This window comes from Lentinula edodes, assembly GCF_021015755.1.
Source record: "Lentinula edodes strain Le(Bin) 0899 ss11 chromosome Unknown C8R40scaffold_32, whole genome shotgun sequence".
In the NCBI taxonomy this organism is placed as follows: domain Eukaryota; kingdom Fungi; phylum Basidiomycota; class Agaricomycetes; order Agaricales; family Omphalotaceae; genus Lentinula; species Lentinula edodes.
Genome location: NW_025764338.1, coordinates 104013 through 121958, shown reverse-complemented (window position 1 = coordinate 121958; position 17946 = coordinate 104013). Strand labels below are relative to the sequence as shown.

At 44.9% G+C, this 17946-nt stretch overlaps 6 protein-coding genes across 6 annotated transcripts; 3 read left to right on the top strand and 3 right to left on the bottom strand.

Annotated features, from left to right (window-relative positions):
- Positions 1 to 1824: 1824 nt before the first annotated feature.
- Positions 1825 to 2750, bottom strand: C8R40DRAFT_493855 (uncharacterized protein). The gene has a single exon (XM_046235242.1). The coding sequence runs from the start codon at positions 2597 to 2599 to the stop codon at positions 1982 to 1984; it is 618 nt and encodes a 205-aa protein (XP_046083384.1). The 5' UTR covers positions 2600 to 2750; the 3' UTR covers positions 1825 to 1981.
- Positions 2668 to 3155, bottom strand: C8R40DRAFT_1052632 (uncharacterized protein; the record flags this gene model as incomplete). Its single annotated transcript, XM_046224773.1, has 2 exons — positions 2668 to 2872; positions 2926 to 3155. The coding sequence occupies 2 exons, from the start codon at positions 3153 to 3155 to the stop codon at positions 2668 to 2670; spliced, it is 435 nt and encodes a 144-aa protein (XP_046083383.1).
- Positions 3156 to 6439: 3284 nt separating this feature from the next.
- On the bottom strand, positions 6440 to 7541 carry C8R40DRAFT_1052624 (Tetraspanin family-domain-containing protein; the record flags this gene model as incomplete). Its single annotated transcript, XM_046224771.1, has 2 exons — positions 6440 to 7125; positions 7178 to 7541. 2 exons carry the CDS (start codon positions 7539 to 7541, stop codon positions 6440 to 6442), a joined length of 1050 nt encoding a protein of 349 aa, XP_046083382.1.
- Positions 7542 to 8504: 963 nt separating this feature from the next.
- On the top strand, positions 8505 to 10456 carry C8R40DRAFT_1071791 (uncharacterized protein; the record flags this gene model as incomplete). Its single annotated transcript, XM_046226379.1, has 7 exons — positions 8505 to 8579; positions 8635 to 8705; positions 8759 to 8797; positions 8852 to 8863; positions 8916 to 9364; positions 9424 to 9762; positions 9813 to 10456. The coding sequence occupies 7 exons, from the start codon at positions 8505 to 8507 to the stop codon at positions 10454 to 10456; spliced, it is 1629 nt and encodes a 542-aa protein (XP_046083381.1).
- Positions 10457 to 10809: 353 nt separating this feature from the next.
- On the top strand, positions 10810 to 14301 carry C8R40DRAFT_1052620 (N-acetylhexosaminidase; the record flags this gene model as incomplete). The annotated part of the gene is made up of 11 exons (XM_046224770.1): positions 10810 to 11337; positions 11386 to 11423; positions 11473 to 11524; positions 11572 to 11721; positions 11771 to 11888; positions 11947 to 12213; positions 12268 to 12316; positions 12372 to 12506; positions 12563 to 12651; positions 12712 to 12825; positions 14168 to 14301. 11 exons carry the CDS (start codon positions 10810 to 10812, stop codon positions 14299 to 14301), a joined length of 1674 nt encoding a protein of 557 aa, XP_046083380.1.
- A 500-nt stretch (positions 14302 to 14801) lies between these two features.
- On the top strand, positions 14802 to 17675 carry C8R40DRAFT_1204419 (glycoside hydrolase family 47 protein; the record flags this gene model as incomplete). Its single annotated transcript, XM_046233145.1, has 17 exons — positions 14802 to 14965; positions 15015 to 15129; positions 15249 to 15322; positions 15377 to 15509; positions 15565 to 15624; positions 15678 to 15701; positions 15753 to 15781; positions 15837 to 15900; positions 15954 to 15969; positions 16025 to 16080; positions 16143 to 16274; positions 16322 to 16427; positions 16487 to 16571; positions 16619 to 16728; positions 16797 to 17028; positions 17080 to 17123; positions 17177 to 17675. 17 exons carry the CDS (start codon positions 14802 to 14804, stop codon positions 17356 to 17358), a joined length of 1626 nt encoding a protein of 541 aa, XP_046083379.1. The 3' UTR covers positions 17359 to 17675.
- Positions 17676 to 17946: the final 271 nt, after the last annotated feature.

Below are 17946 nucleotides of genomic sequence, written 5' to 3'. Positions count from 1 at the left end.
CAGGAGTTGGATGGCAAATGGGAAACTAAAGATGTGGGGGAGAATAGGTATTTCCTGGGGATGGTGGTTGATCAGGATCAAGACGCCGGTACGATACGTCTTTCCCAGCGCCCATACTCCGAAAATGTCATCGAACAATTCGGTCTCGAGCACATTACTCCCCGATCCACTCCTTTTCCTGTCGGAATCCTCCTCGACAATGACATGTCCCCCACCACCGATGCCGAACGTCGAGAGATGGACACCTTGCCATATCGTCGTGTCCTGGGATCAGTTATATGGGCACAAATCGCCACTCGACCTGATCTTGCGTACCCAGTCAGTGTTCTCGTGAGATTCCAATCTAATCCCGGTTTGGCGCACTGGAAGGCCCTCATGCACGTCATCAGCTATATCAAATCCACCCTCGACTACGGCTTGACCTACTCCAAGCATGAACCACTTCGACCCATCGGTTTTGTTGATGCCGATTACGGTGGTTGTCGGGATACCAAACGTTCAACTTCCGGATATGTCTTCCTCATGGCTGGAGGCCCTGTATGCTGGAGCTCAAAACGTCAAGCTACAGTCGCCTTATCCACTGTGGAGGCTGAATATGTCTCCCTTACTCGTGCTGCGCAGCAGATGAAGTGGATCTACTCCTGGATGGATGAGATTGGATTGCCACAGGAGAAGCCGGGGGAATTGAGGGGTGATAATCGAGGTGCTGTAGCTCTTACTTCCAACACACGTAACCATGGAAAGGTCAAGCACATCGACATTCGCGAACACTACATTCGAGAACTTGTCGAAGCAGGGGATATCGATGTGGAGTTCATCCGTGGAAACGCCAACCCTGCCGATCTTTTCACCAAACCACTTGCTCGTGATGCTCATCATCGCTACCTCTCCGAGCTCAACATCATCTAGGCGCTCGTGTCTGGGGGAGTGTTGGAGTTGACCCGTGCGCCTTGATGCGCAGTATACCAATACCCGCCTGTTTCCTTTTCTGTGTTGACCACGACCTTATCTCTGACTCATACATGTCTACCTCCTATTTGTTTCCATACTTATATCTCATCTTATCATGGAATACCTCAGTCGTTTTACCCACCTTGTTGTACGACTGAGGTATGTCCTTTTTACTTACTTGTTCTATTATACTTACTTACATGACTCTCGTAGTTCTTACAATTGTTCTCTGGCTTTTAGGTAAACTACGAGACTCCAATACAGTCGTTTTACCCACCTTGTTGTACGACTGAGTTCTTACAATTGTTCTCTGGCTTTTATTTATTAGAGCAAATCTTCGTCACTTTGAATATCCTCTGATTACTGAATTTAGATACTAGAGTCGATTAATCACAGTCGGAGTAGTAGTGGATCAATACAATTTATATATGTCACCTCCGTCTGTTTCTCTGTGACGAATTGGTCCTCCTCGTCCTCGCATGACTATCTGTGGTATTCGCATGAGCTCGTGGGTTGACGACTACTTGAGGCGCAGAATGAGCCCTACTCCCTTGTTGGGGAGTGGGGTGAGTTGTCCGTATGGGTCGAGCAGTAGACTGAGCAGCCTGAGAGGTTTGATTGCTTGGTCTACTCTGTGTCTGTACAGGGATGGCCTGGAGAGGGTTCGGTTCAGATGCAAATTCAGCGACAAGCTCTGGCGTTTGTGTTCCATTTAGATCTGTTGGGACCGGCTCTCGTTCTAGCATCAAGCCTATTGGATATCCTCTTCTGCGCGACACCGAAGGTGATATAGCTTCAATAAGGCAGACCTTCCGCAGCGAGGCCGGCAACGGTCCAAAGATGTCGACAAGCCTCTGCTTTCTATCAGTACTGGCCTGCGCAAGGTCCATAATATACACGGAATATACACCCTCATCCGACACTTCAGATTCGAGAGGAAATTCCATGCACAAGATTGCTTCCATATTGTTTGGCCCGAAAACTTGCATGTTCCAACGCTTAATGCATGCAAAAGCAACATCCTCTGCGCTCAGTGAAGATGGATGTTGGAAAATCTGGGGTAACAAGTCAGACTAATTAGCAAAGAGGGTATAAAGGTAACCTGATGAATCACATTTTGTAATTCACACATAAATGGGGCCCATGGGGAAAAGCATTGATTCTGATCTTGGATATAATGAGGAAGCTGGAGAGACAGAGGAAGAATGGAATTCGCATCCATCAATTTGGTAGTAGGGAAGGGCATGTGGGGAATGCCCACGGAAGTAAGAGGAGGTGGTTCACGAGAATGGAATGTGGTAACAGGGAAGGAAACACTAGGACTGGTTCTTGGTTGTTCTGACTCATGTCTATATTCTTCAAGTTTTGGACTTCGAGCGTCGCGGTTATTGAACGTGCGTAGCACAGAATCCTGATCCAAGTGGTCTCCAAATTGCAAGGAGAGTGTGATCACCAAGGCGCCGATGCAGACAACACCAAAAGTTAAAACAGCTGATACAGTAATTCGCAAAGACAGCATTGCATGTGCAGAAAGTTCAATAGTACTAGAAACACCATTCTGAGTAGTGTTACGCCAAGTGTACAACATTATGGTGGCCATAAGCAGAGATATAGACCAAGCCAACCAAGTTGCTGGTATTGCGAGCATTATCCAGCAGTTCCACCAAACGAGTTGATCTGACTTGTGGGCCTCCTTCAGAGACGGTGTTGGGAAACTTATGGCAAGTTCTGAAAGTTATAGACACTTGCCTTCATCCATTTTGCTGCCTCTGGCATTCTTCGCATAGATCCAAATTGGAGAACGCAAAAGCTCCCACACAGGAGCGATATTCCAGCGCAAATGAAAGAGAGTAAGACTCCAGTTCTCGTGATAGGATCGGAACCTGCTTGACCATCCAACGAAAGTAACACCGATATGGATCTAGAAGATTGTGAACAATAGGCCAGAGTCAAATTACCAAGTGTTGCACATACGTTTGCACCAACGCAGATATTAAATTGAACATTTTCCATTCTTGCAGAAGATCATCAACAAGAAGCTCCCACGAAGCTTTGAACTGCACCAGATGAGGTGATACCGCAATGACATTATTTTTCGCAACCAGCGAAGGTGGAAGCTCATGCCTCCAAAGTGCAGAAAAGGTTGTTGACAAGAGGTGGAGATCAGCAGTGCCAATTCCAGAGCTGGTAGCAACCTGTAACATCCGCGAGTGATACAGAGCAGGCAGGCGAAAGAATAACAAGAGCCAACATTGCTGAACCAGTCGGGATAGAGTACTACTTAGAGAAGAGCGGTTCGTTTCGGAATTAGTCTGGGGCAAATTGTTTGTGATACCAACATGACTGTGAGGCAGAATGAAGTCATCTACAAGATGAGGTTTGAGTTATTCAAGGCGCGATGCTAATTAAATGACATACTGGTGTAAGTAGTGCCATGGCGCGTGTTCCCCCGTTCCATTCTTCGGAATCGCGGAATCAGTCTTGGCTTACCATTGAAGGTAAACTGGAAACCCTCAATCACTTCGAAGTCGTGATTTCCTTCGGCTTCAATGTCTGGACGATTGTCGTGGAAGGCCATGGGAGGAGTTTTATATGGGCGAAACTAAAAGACATACGCAGAACGTAGAGCTCCAAGTATAAGGACCTCTGATGATCAAATTTGGCCGTCATAGTAGTTGAAACGTTGTAACTCGAAGAGGGTCGCACAATTCTCACGCTGAGATTCTCTTCGTCGGAGCAACGCAACGAATCAAAATAAAAAACAGTGAGGTCTGGAATCTCCACGACAGGTATCAAGATGATCCTTGTCGACGACGAGGAGCGCTCCGATCACTTCTGCAGTTTTTACATACGCATTGACATGATCCGTCTCTGGATTTACTCTAGAACAAGCTTGGTATTCTTGTCCTTTCCCAGAGAGGTCCAAAGCCAAGATGCACTGCCTTGTATGATTCAAACTACAGGACTTTACAGCTTTTGTACTATGACCCAGCCCAAGCCGTATAAGAGGCAAATGTTGACACCACAACTGGTTCCCAACACAACCTGATATATCCACCGTTATGTTTGTGCCAGCCTCAAACATTACCGGACCTCAGGTGCAGAATAATCTCGTCGCCCTTGAAGGGGAGGTCTGTTCAATTCAGACATCGGAAAGTAGTAAGGATCCGTCTTTAACTTGAATATGTTGCAAGATCCTTTACAATTTCACAGACGGTTACACAAGAGCCATAATCATGGCTTTCTTCCTTTTGATATTTTATGCACTGGCATTATGGGATCGGTGGATGAACCTCAAATCGAAGGAGCTTGAGAAACTTAGCAGCAAGTCCCTAAAAACCATCCTTGATCACTTGTTCGCTTATTCTCAAAGTTAGAATTTCAGACAACCAAGTCTTCTTCAATAAGTTATGGCTCAATCCTACGGGTCCCCACTCCCGTCAAAGCCCAATTACGAACTACTCATGAATAGGAAACATTGCAAAATACGCACGCCTACTTTGTTTTCCTGGCAAGTACCTCAGAGCCGACTTGAATGGTATACCTGACAGTCCCTGCTGTGAGGTTTCGGTCTGACGATGATGAAAGAGGTCAGAGGTTATCATGTATCTTAGATGAAGTGCCAGACCGTATATAGATGTCCACCCGGATTTAACTCATCCCACACAGCAAGCATTGTCAGCAACGAATGATAACTTGTATTTATATATATATACTCAATGATACTTTGAATTGACTGGAAAGCTGTAGATAGCAAGTTGCAATTATTAGGATTACAGCCTTTATCAGTCATGCTTCCCAGACTTCGCCTCCCCGTAAATTCTGTGCTATTCTTCAGACCAGCTGAAATGGCCAATGAAGTTGACCGAATCCTCCAATACTTGACGATTATTTGTGAGTGTGTCTGCGGCATTCCTCTCGCTCTTAATAGATGTCACCTCATGTTGGTTTACTATAGTGCTTGCTACAATAGCGATTAGTATATGTTTCTTTCTACCTAGATCCAGAAGGAGTCATCAAAGTCAGGATCTGTATATAAATGTGCGAAGGTGGGCTACCGCACAGCGTCGCAGAACGAGTCCTCTTGATTAGGAAACATGGTGTTCTGGATCTGATAGAAGAGAAAAACAGCCCTGCAGTCTGATACTTGTACGAATAACAAGGAGCATAAGATCGGGAAGCGATACACCTAAGAAGACTGAAATTGGCCTGCGAGAGTAACGGATAGTCAATTGCCAAAGAATGCGGTGCGTTTTTCAATGGAGCAACACCAATGCAGGCCAGTAGTGGAAGGGAGTTTACTCCTTTCGGGGCAAACGTCTGCGAGGGTAGCAAGGATATGATAGGCAGCGAGAGCACAATGAATCGATATCACGACTCGGGATCTTGGATCAGGAACTGGGTAACGAAAACTGGGTTTTCAAACACGGGATTCAGGTATGAAAAGGTGATGTTAGTGGTATTTTCCTCGCTGGCGCAGATGGCGCAAGCACAGACAGTCGAGAATTCAGGTGAGCTGTTCCTAGCACGTACTTGGATCTGTAGAGTTGACCTGAATGGTATACATGTAACCTGACAGTCCAATGCTGTGATCTTACAAACCGACGCGGTCAACGACTGTGGATAGGATATGGAAGAGCAAACCTTATCATATACCCTGTATAGAGCTAGACTATGTACAGATGGCCACTCAGTTCACGCAACATTACCTGTATATATTCAACCATTCTAAATGACTTTAAAGCTGTAGAAAGCATCAAGTTCGAATGATTGTGATCGAGTAAGTTGGACACCCACCCGAACGCTGTCTCACTGCCTACCACATCCCATCGTTGGCGCTCGGCGCGTTACAAAAGATTCAGGGATCAGTTTTCACCTGTTATACTTCCTAAACTTAGCTTCACCTCCCCGTCAATCTTGCGCTGTTTTCGTTTTCCAGAGCAGCTGAAATGACTGACAAAGTCGATCTAATCCTTCAAAGCTTGGTGATCATTCGTGTGTTTTGCGTCATCCCCTCTAGAAGATGTCATCTCATGCTGGTATATCAGTGTCTTGTGTCCTAACAGTGCTTGTTGCAATAGCGGTGACATGTTTCGTCCTACCTAGATGTAGAGGGTGTCATAAAGATGAGGAAAACTATGGGAACAACATACCTTTATCAGGAATGTTGCTTCATGTACAGCCAGACGCATATGGTACTGACTTGAAGATCGCCCAAGAACTGGAAATCGTGCCAGCTAGGTGTAATTGAATCCCGGAAGTATAGTAGCACAATGTGTGTTCACTGATTCTTGCATTGCTGTGAATCTGATTGGGAGAAAAACAGTTTCACACCGTTCATGCATCGCCTCCATGACTTTCAGCGAGTTCAAACGGAGTACTGTAGAATTGCGACGTCTACAACGTTACGTAGTTCCATGTCTAGGATTGTTGTCAACCAGTTTAGGTTACACATACTTTCATGTAAATCCCAAAAACAAGCCGAAATTTAGTGAGAAGAATCTCTCAAGAGTGAAGTCCTCTCCTCGCGATCTTCTCTGAACACCGTACTCGAAGATGCCCGAGAATAAGTGGGTCTGATCCGTTCTATTCGCGACCTGATTTTTTCTGCATCCGCTTTGAGATCCAGTTCGCTCAGTCGATATTGCTTTGGGGTTATGCCCTTCCCAAAAACGCTCGTGACGTGATTTGAACACAGCAGTGCAACGAATATATTGATGAGGTGCAACGAGATGACAGAAAATGTTGTTGACCAAATTAACGACAGATTTTCTCGCTCAAAGCGATACAATTTTGCTTTGCACCCTGGAAGAGGTGTGCGTGTATAGCATTTGTTGCTCGTGGTAGCTTCATGTAATGGATCATAGAAGCCACAGCATCGAAGAGAGCTCTGAATCATCAGGCGGCCGAGGGGAGTGTAGTATTGGCTCCAAGAAAAGTTAAGTTTCCGATCCAGAGAGAAGGCATAACGTTTATAGCTGGTATATCCAACGGCGAGCATCGATATCAGCGCAGGCCAAAGGAGAAGGGTATATGTCGCGAGAATTGGCCGAGAATTGAGTAACGTCCCCGTTAAACCAAGGAGTGCAGTGAACATGAGGATCGAACCGGCCAGAGTTATGAGTATGAGGATATCGTTATCAGCAACGTACATGACATCCGCATGATTCCAAGCTGTAAAACAGGATCAAACTACGGCAGAGGAAAATAAGAAGTTGATACACACTTCTGAACCAGGTTAATATCGCACAAATCATTGCGCCAGACCCATAGCAAAGAACAGTTATTACAGAGACCATCAAACACCATTTAGACCTTGTCCACCTGTCTATCTTGTCCAGACCCAGACTATAACCCTCTTCCAGTTCCAAAATGGTTTCTTGAATGGCTCCGTTCCGATTTCTCCAACCCTTAGCAGAACGATTGATATTCAAAGCTTTCAGAGATCGTGGTCGCGGCCATTTGCTGGTGAATTTTTCGGTCGTTTGTATGGAGGGAATGAATTTCTTGTGGCCAGAGTCGACGGAAGCCCTGGAAGATATTGAATGATGACGAGTCGGACTGAGGGTGTACTTTGAGTCTATCCTCATCCTCAGTGAGGGTTTCTCAGAAGAAGAGTATGTTGATCCAGACGATATAGATGGAAGAAGCGGAGAAGATCTTTGAGGAAGGGTAAATAGAGTAGATCTTCGCGATTGAGAAGAGTGTTCACGCGTTCGATTACTAGAGCACATTGCAGGAGAGTTTGAACGCGTTTGGCCATGGGAAGTAGACCGAAGAGTAAGGTGAACAGGATCAGATAATGCAGTTTCTTCATTTTCGTCCACGAGGCGGTCGACTGCATTCGAGCTTCCATTGGCAGAGTGAAAGGATGCTCGAGAAGACTGTATAGTAACGAGTCGTACAGATGCTGATGGTTCATGAGACCCAGTGATATTGTCGCTTTGATCAGAGCGACGGCGCATAGTCTCACGAGGGTAATTTGAGTGTTGCAAGGAGTAGGTTTGTAAAGTCATGGAATAAAAGACGAGGAAGAATTAGGAAGGAAGAATGATCCCTCGACGACGATTCTTGAGCAGGATTACATACATAAACCAAATGATAGAGCATCAATTCTCAATAATTATAAACTTCTTTCTGATTCTTAGTATGCAAGGCGTAGTAAGTCAAAAGAAAAAGGGGATGGAATAATTAATGGAAATGAGGTATGTAGGAAACCAGGTCGGAAAAGTTTGGACCACCGGAACTGCTATAGCCCAAGCGCGCCTTACAGATCTTGGTGAATGTTCAGCTGACTAGTGGTCTTGTAGTTCACGATTGTTCAGTATTCTGGCAGATATGTAGATTGATAGATACGTAGATACGCTCACCAGGTCTTCAACACAGAGAAAATAAAACGACGTCGATACGTGTGACTGGTTAACATCATGTGCTTCTGGCACCTAGGTTAAGGTTGGGATTCTCTCCAGCTGCTGTGCTATTATTCTAAGTAGTACTTCTAGAATTGTAATCCACCTTCTTCGTCGTTTCCCTTCAAAGCAAACACTGGACCCATGGACCGACTAGAAGCGCTCGGAAGTACCCTCTCTCAAATCACATTGTACGACATCAAGTCGTACTATGAACAGGTAAGCATCCATGATCGATTCATTCAACTTTGTGCTCAGTTCACGCTGGAATCAGGCTAAAAATGTGGTGCTCAATGTCAGCGAGATAGAGGCCAAGGTCAGAGAGGCAACAAACGATGACCCATGGTAAGAAAGTCCGGTAACAACTCAAGAACTTCGAGAATAATCGGTTCATGTAGGGGCGCAAGCTCGACTCTCATGCAGGATATAGCAAGTCGGTGAGTATCTCAAAGTATCTGCCCACTATAGCCAAAGCTAATAACTGCTTCTAGTACATTCAACTAGTGCGTCTCACTATCTGCTACAGTCCATTTCAATACTTCATGCACATTATAGTCCAGAATTCAACGAGATCATGCCCAGCATATATTCTCGCTTTATGGAAAAGGAAGCTAAACAATGGCGCCAGATTTACAAGTCCCTTCAACTTCTAGAGTATCTCATTAAAAATGGCTCTGAACGCGTTGTAGACGACGCAAGAGCACATATATCAACCATCAAAATGCTACGCAACTTCCATTATATAGACGACAAAGGGAAAGACCAAGGAATCAATGTCCGAAATCGCTCAAAAGAGATTGTCGAGCTTTTATCCGACGTCGAAAACATCCGTACCGAGCGTCGTAAAGCTAAGGCCAACAGGAGCAAATATATCGGTACCGGGAGTGATGGATTAAGTTCCTCTAGTGGAGGAAGTCGGTATGGTGGATTTGGGAGCGATAGCCTTGGGTACAATGGGGGAGGAAGCTCTAGTTATAACAGCGGTGACAGATATGGTTCTGGAGGTATGGGTCAATGTTCTAAATGAATGTCCTGTCATTTACGCGTTTTTTACTCCCTTAAGAACGGAGCTCTGGATCTTACGGTGGCGGAAGCAGCTCTTTCAGGGATTCTGGCTCCCGTGGGTTCGAAGAATACAACGCTGGCGATGATGAAGTTGTGGCCACGTCTCCTACAAGGAATAATAGCTTGACTGTATCTTCTCCCTCTTCTGCTCGTTTTGCTCCAGCTCGGAAGTCTGCCGCGCCAGAGCCTGCACCAGCACCAGAAGTCGACCTTCTTGGCGGACTTGACGATGACACTTTCTCTTCTGGTACTACATCCAACCCTCCTTTCGGCATTACCGAAAAGGCTCTACCCGCAGTGGGGGCTGTTCCTGCACAAACTAGTATTGGTATCGATGGTGCGTGGAATTCCACCCTTCCCTTTTACTATCCGTTGACATTCTTTCAGACGATGATTTTGCTGATTTCCAAGCTGCACCAGTCACTCCTCATACTACTGTTGCACCGTTTCAAGCCGCGCCTGCCGCTGCACACAAGATGAATTTGATGGAAATGCTCAACTCAACATCGGCTACGCCGGCGAGACCCCAATCGATGAGCTACGCCCAACCTCAGGCACCACCAATGCAGACTCAAGGCCTGGTATATGGCTCGGGAATGGGTATGGGCTCTTCGGGAATGGGTATGGCTGGAATGGCTACAGGAGGAATGCACCGACCTTCGCCGTCATTGTCGAACCAAAGCTCCTTTGGTGGTGTACCTACTATGCGGCCAATGTCTACTACGTCAGTCTCCAGCTCCGGCTCTACCATGAATCGCGCAGCCTCCGTTGCCTCATCTAAACCTGCATCGAGCGCCAATTTTGATGACCTGTGGTCCATGTCACTGGGTTCAAAGCCTTCGACGCCAGCGGCAGGTGCCGCAGTTGTAAGCAAGTCGATTAAGGACATACAGAATGAAAAGGCATCAGCCGGATTGTGGGGCTCTGGGCCTGCAAAACCTCAACAACCTACCATGGGGAATGCCTTTGGATCTTTCGGCTCTTCCGGAGGAGCTACTAGTTCCAGTGGTGGTGATGACCTTCTTTTGTAGGGCTTTTCTCTCGCTGCGTATTCTTTATTACTTCCAGTTGCTCGTAAATTCGTTTGTGGAATCCTTATGAAATTCATGATTTCGTTTAAACTTCAATAGCGTTACGAAGTCCAATATCGTAGTGCGAAGCAATCATAGATCGCGAACACTCGAAATCTGTGTATCATGAGGAATTCGAAGTTCTTGCTATTAGATTATTGAATCATCGGGACGGCGCGTGTCTCAACTTTCCCACATTGAACCCGCGTCCTGATTTGAACTTTTCCCCGGTCAACAATTTAATACGGCTACCTATAAGATGGACGTGTCTAAGCAAGAAGACGATCCACTTCTTTACCCCCAATTACTACTATATGACTCGCATATTTCTCGTGGTCGCTACCGTTATCAGCGCTGCCTACGCCCTTTGGCCTCTTCCTACGGACTTTTCGACGGGCACTGCAGCACTGACCCTCGCATCCGACTTTCACATCGACATTTCGGCAATACCAAATCCTCCTCAGGATCTTTTGGACGCGATTTCACGTACCAAAGGGTATCTTCAAACAGATCAACTCGAGGCCTTGGTCGTGGACAGGGGAGCCTCGTATAATCAGAGCTTGCAGAATGCCTCTTCGCTTGTTTCCCTCGTGTTATCTTACGATTCCGGTGTCGCCGGGGAGCCTACTAGTATCTCTGAGGAAGCCATAGATGATATCGACAGTCGTGTGGAAGGGTACACTTTGACAGTGCCGGAAGATGGTTCAGCAGCCACTATCAAGGCCAACTCGACTTTGGGGTTGTTCCGTGGTCTGACAACATTTGGTCAGCTGTGGTACGATCTCAACAACACCACCTACACCATTGAAGCACCCATAGCCATCACGGATTCACCTGTCTTTGTAAGTAGTACTCCATATGTATGGTCTAAAATTGATATTTCAATTCAGCCTTATCGCGGATTCATGCTGGACACTTCTAGAAACTAGTAAGCCGGTCCAATGTTCCGCAAGCCTATCACTTAAGTTATTTGTTAGCTTCCCTGTATCTGACATCTTGCGTACTTTGGATGCAATGAGCTGGGTTAAGGTGCTTCTTGTGCTTCTTCTTTATTCATCTTCTGATGGTGTCCGCAGATGACCACCTTCCATTGGCACATGGTCGACAGTCAAAGCTTCCCTTTAGAGGTTCCCGAGTTCCCGGAACTATCACTTAACGGAGCTTATGGTCCCTCGCTCGTCTACAGTACTAATGATGTACAGACTATCGTCAGCTATGCTAATGCAGTAAGTGTTTACTGGATCAATCGATATCTGTTCTGACGAAATTTGTCAGCGAGGGATTGATGTACTTCCTGAAATAGATACTCCAGGACACACCGCGATTATTGCTCAAGCCTACCCAGAACATGTCGCTTGTCCAGGCGCCACTCCTTGGGCCACGTACGCTAATGGTTTATCGTGCGTTTTTTTTCATTGGTTGACCATCCTAACTATATTGTATGATTCCAGAGCCTCCTGCTGGTCAACTTCGTTTTGCCAATGCCAACACAACCAATTTTACGGCTTCTCTCATTTCTTCAGTCTCTGCCCGCTTCCCCGGAAAATATTTTTCCACTGGAGGAGATGAACTCAATACTGAGTGCTACGCTATTGACGAATCTACTCAAGCCGATTTAAATACAACTGGAAAAACTTTGGAACAAGCCCTCGACACCTTTACACAAACTGTACAGAGTGTCCTCGAGGACAGTGGAAAGACGCCTGTAGTCTGGGAAGGTGAGTCAAACTATTTTATACCATAGTAACTGTATTTACGGTCATGTGTATCAGAAATGGTCCTCGATTTCAACCTCACTTTGTCGAACAATACTATCGTGATGTATATACAACTAGTTTCATATTTGAAAACAAATATTGACTTCAACTCTCTATAGGGTGTGGATCTCATCTGCAGATGCTGCTGCTGTCGCCGATAAAGGCTTCAGGCTTGTCCAGGCCCCCTCAGATTATTTCTACCTTGACTGTGGCGCAGGTGGTTGGGTTGGTGCGAATCCTTCAGGCAATAGTTGGTCAGCTTTAAAATCGCCACCTTCTCTTGAATATGTCTTTAATTTCACTTTTACAGGTGCGATCCGTTCAAAACCTGGCAGTATGCATATAGCTTCGACCCAGTCGCTAATTTGACCGATGCTCAAGCTAAACTCGTCATTGGGGGTAAGAGACTCACCAATCATCATTTTGGCAACTGTATTTTACTCAATGCGTTTGTCACAGGAGAACACCTCCTCTGGACCGAGCAGTCGCATGCGTCCAACTTGGATTCAATCGTGTGGCCGCGTGCTGCTGCATCTGCAGAACTTTTTTGGTCCGGACCTGGAGGCAACATTAGTGAAGCGCTACATCAGGAAACACTGAACCGGCTATATTGCCCTGGGCAAGAGTACAATAGCCAATATTGTCCCCCTGCCAAGCTCCATAGTATTGGTAGCACTATATAGTTCACGTAGCAACTCTGCAACTACTATGTATGATATTGTATCACTACGTACTTCACTAAGGTGATCAAGTAGACTTACATAGCTTCAGTAATTTTGACGATCTTCTCCATTGCTTTTGCCTAATATTCCATAGCATGTGTAGACTGCATTATATATACTATTTAGTCATGATTTAACAATGTTGAAACAATTAAAGAAGAATAAACTATATTCAATGACTTTAACTATGGTATTGACAGTATGTACATAGACATCAACTTGAAATCACTGTAAAATAATTCATGGTCGACACAAAATTGAAGACAACGCATACTGTACAATCGGACTTAAAAGAAAAAGAAGAAAAAACCAAGGCCCGGCATATTCACGTGGCACTATACAGGTGCTGAGAAATATTTTCCCGCGGTTTTCCAAGTGATCAACGCGCGAAGAAAATACAAAATCCGTCGTTCTCCCCTTCTCTCTTCCTTTCTCCTCCATTTTGTGGTCCATTGGCGTTGGCCTTGTCCACTATCCACATACTCCTTTTGTCATTCTTGTGTTATTTTTCGTTATCTTTCCCTTTACACCTGCCTTCAGCGACTAGTTACAGGCAGCAACTACATACATGGCAATGAGCAGTGGAATGGTAGCAGTTGCATTCGGAAACAGGTAAGCAATTTTATCTTATCTGCCAACCAATTCTTACCCACTTTATTTGACAGGAATTGTGTGAGCAGGGCAATCATGGTGCAACTGATACTAGTACGTGTATGTTGTGTTCATGTCAGAATTCCTCCTCTGATTATTGTTTTTGTTTAGGCTCTGCTTACTTGCGCTCCAACCAAGGTAAATTATTTATCTCATATACTAGCTAGACTAGCTATCAAAAATCAGACTTTTACATGTGTCTAATATCTATCTCGGTTTCTGCTTATTTACGCTGCTTGTACAAAAATAGTAACGTATGTATGCTGTGAAAATATACTATTGTGTTCCTTCTTTCTTAGAAAAATTGATTTCGGTGTGAATAATTTTTGTTTTTTTTGTGTAGTTGTAGCTTGAACTATGTAGTACCTATACCCTATGTTGCATGAATAGATTTGTAGGCTAAGTAGGCAAGCATTAGACTATCTGTGCTATGCGAGCTATGTAGCACTTGGTGGTAACTACTATTGCTACTATAGTGATACAGGTTAGGGGACTTGTATATGAGACTATAATCATGATCGAGTCTATATAGTGATACATAGAAAATTCCGTGTTTCCTGATGTACCTCGTTTGCACGATGTTGCATTCCGAATGACCCAGCGTGGTGTAGGAGCAATTGCACTTCAACCATTATGGTGTGCCCTGAGGCCGGGTGTCTGCGACCTTACAGCTTGAAAAGTATATGTATACGCCCCTTCTGTCCTCGTTCGCCGAAAAACGTAACCTTTTATAAACAAAAGAAAGAGTCAATAAATTATCTACTTTAAGTGTGCTAATTTTGACGCCGCTTCTCATGACCTGTGGGAGGAACTCACGTCGAGAATGTGTGATTCCGAGATGACCATTACAGCCGCGCCGACATCGTCTGTCGTACCTTTTGCAGCCTTTTTTCCGTCATGTGTACGATTTTCGAGGAACATGATTGCGAGTCATGGGAGAGTCTTCTTTAAATTTGGAATGCGCCGAAGAAAACTCTCGGGACTACAAGGGCAAGAAATCCAAGAAAACATCGAAGGATGATTGCTGCATGTGGCCCCATTCCCGATCTTCTTTTCTCCCTTCCTGGAGCTGTTCATGCAACAGACAAGCTTCGATCACTTGTCATAAAAGGTCCTTGTCTACATTTCCCATAGCTCCTCTGGCTCTCTTCGTAACCTTTGTCTAGCGTGTGCAGGATGGTCAAGTTTTCGCCTCCATCTAGATGGATTGTGATCTTGTGCAGCTTTTCCCTTTCACTTGCAGGCCCTGTTCAAATCCCTAACCTAAAGGTCCCCGCAAGTGCTGCTGCTAATCAACAAGCTGTGAAGGATATTTTCCTGCAAAGTTACAGCGCATACAGGTATTTGTTTGGTGTAGTTTCCGTTTAATCAATACTGACCCTCACCTAGTGAGTTTGCATTTGGGCATGACTCCTTGCTTCCTGTGAGTAAGGGTTTTGTGGATGATCGAAATGGTTGGGGTGCCACCATTGCTGATGCTATGGGCACAATGGTATGTTTTTCAGTGAATAAGACTGAACATCGACTCATTATACTCTCAAGCTTTTGATGGATCTGACTGTAAATCACTTCTAATCCCTTCTCAAAGAACGCACTAGAATCGTTGAAACTTCTTTGTCACAGGATCTGTTCGAGCAAGCTCTGGACTTCGTTTCCAAAGTTGATTTTAGTCAATCGAACACCCCGAGCTCTGTCAGGTAATATCATTTGTATCCAGCTCTTGAACAGCTTTAGATGTTAGCATGGTGCAGTCTTTTTGAAACAAGCATTCGTTACGTGGGTGGAATGATCAGCGCCTACGAGCTGAGCGGGAAACAACACCAGATTCTCGTGCAACAAGCCCAACAACTGGTGGATAAGATGGTTTTCGCTTGGGCAGACCCGGTGATTGACTCTCAACATTCGCGGTGTGCCTCGATTGTCTGACATTAATATACAGAATCAGACAATTCCGTTTGGAGAAATTTTCTTTGCAAACAATTCACCCATCGCAGCTGTCGTCAGTAAATTCTTGCAATGCGAACCATCGACTTAGGATTGACTATCTTTTAGAATAACGTGGCTGAAGCAGGGACTGTAAGAATGGATCCGACTTGCCTATCCATGACACTAATTATTGTCCTTTAGCTCGACGTAGAATGGTCTCGAGTTACTCTGTATGACCCTTCTTGATTTGCTAGATCTTCATAATTTTCTGACATTATTTCACAGTTACACAGGTAACCAGCTCTACACAAACTTGTCAGAGGGTTCCGTTCGAACCATAGCTAATTTGGTAAGCATTCTACAACTATGACCATTGAAATGTAACCCTCTTACCTGCGCTAGCCAAGTCCCTTCCCAGGTATCAAGCAATTTGACTCAGTCTTTTTGAGGTTAATCGAGTCCTCAAATTTTAGGCTTACCACCCCAACTTGTTGACCCAACGGATGATATGTTCGTAGACGCCTTCCTCGTAAGTGACTTGTTTCATTGAGCCCTGTGATAGAGTGATATCCTCAACTTCGATCTCGACAGACATGGGGAGGAGGGACTGATAGTTACCTCGAATACTTGATCAAGTATGCACGAATCACAAATACCGACGACAATCTCTTTGCGGACACTTGGCATGCTGCCGTTGATAGCTCAATAAAAGAATTATTAAGGGTCTGTCATTGATTCTCCCATCCTCCCTCTTTATTGACACAATGTAGACTTCCACGATTGGGGACCATACTTACCTTGCTGATTGGAATGCTGGGGAAATCCTTCTCGAGGGATCGCATTTAGCGTGTTTTCATGGTGGAAATTGGATCCTTGGTAAATCTTTCTCGTCAATGCTAGTAGTACTATTCGATGCTAAGATATACACATCGCAGGGGGGAAGCTTTTGAACAACCAAACGATTGTTGACATCGGACTGGAGCTTGTGGAAGCATGCTGGAATACATACGCCAGCACAGAGTACGTTTTTTATTCGACCCTATTTTTCCATTGCTGAATATTTTTAGGACGGGAATTGGTCCTGAAACATTCAGTTTTATGGCTCCTGACGGGGACTTCACTCAACCAGACGCTCAGCAATTGGCGTTCAATAGTGAACATGGTTTCTGGATCACTAGTACGACTTTCTGGAATCGCGTGAATCACATATGTATAACATTTACTGACATCTTGCCTTCCTAACAGCATCCGATTATATACAACGGCCTGAAGTGCTTGAATCAAACTTCTACGCTTGGCGTGCCACTGGCGACACAAAATATCTAGACCGTGCTGCGAGTGCTGTCGAAAGCTTCCGAAAATTCTTGGTTGCGAATGAGACAAATGGATTTGCGGGTTTGAATGACGTGAATGATTTCACTGCAGGGCTAGAAGATGATACAGAATCATTCTGGTTCGCTGAAGTATTGAAGTACCTGTAAGGGTTGGGACAATTTTCCAAGCCAAGTCAAGCCTAATCTTTTCTTAGCTTCCTCACATTCGACGATCCTGAAAACATCAGTTTGGATAATTGTATGTATTTCCCGGGCTCATTGAACCGCAGTGTTGATGCCCTGGCAAAACAGTTGTTTTCAATACAGAAGGCCAAGTATTTGAAGCTCCTCCAGCTAAAGCTGTCTACGGTAGCGGTACACCTATAGCAGCCTCTGGTCAATTTCACACCAAGACGTCTGATGCGCTACCACTACCAGTGATCAGTCCGGATCCACTGGTGACTATTAAGCCTGGTCCTATGAACGGGCAATAGTGTTAGAGAAATAAACGTAGTACTTTTACCAGTACTAGTCTTCTTCAATGATGGATCCTCCGATTGTTGTATACTTTTTCTGCTATAAATTGTTTCTAAGTTGGCCAGTATACAAAGTTGCCACAACCACCAGGATGTGGACGAGCGATTCGAAGAGAGGAAGTATTATTCCCAGCCGACATGGAGATTCCTAATGACACTACTGTGCTGTCTATTGATACAAAATGCGAATGTGTATGTACGAGTCTGTATGAATGTCAGATAAAGTCCGTCACAACAGTTGAGTATAGCAGTACAAGAAGAGGATGAGCCACTATAAGTATGCAGTGATAGGTACGCAGGGATGTGTACCAATAGATAGGTATTTATTTGTTAAATAAGGAGGACGTAAAGTACGCGATCTTGGTGATCTTCAGCGAATGCGAGGAGCAGAGTCGGGACATGTCGGGGAAGAGAGTGGAGGTAATCAATCAAAAAAGAAAGACAAAAATGATTAGGAGAAAGTTCAAAGGAAGGATATTCAAGTCCGATTTTCAGGTCCTAGTCAAAGCAGACTCAAGATTGTAGCATGTCAGTTGAAGGGAATGG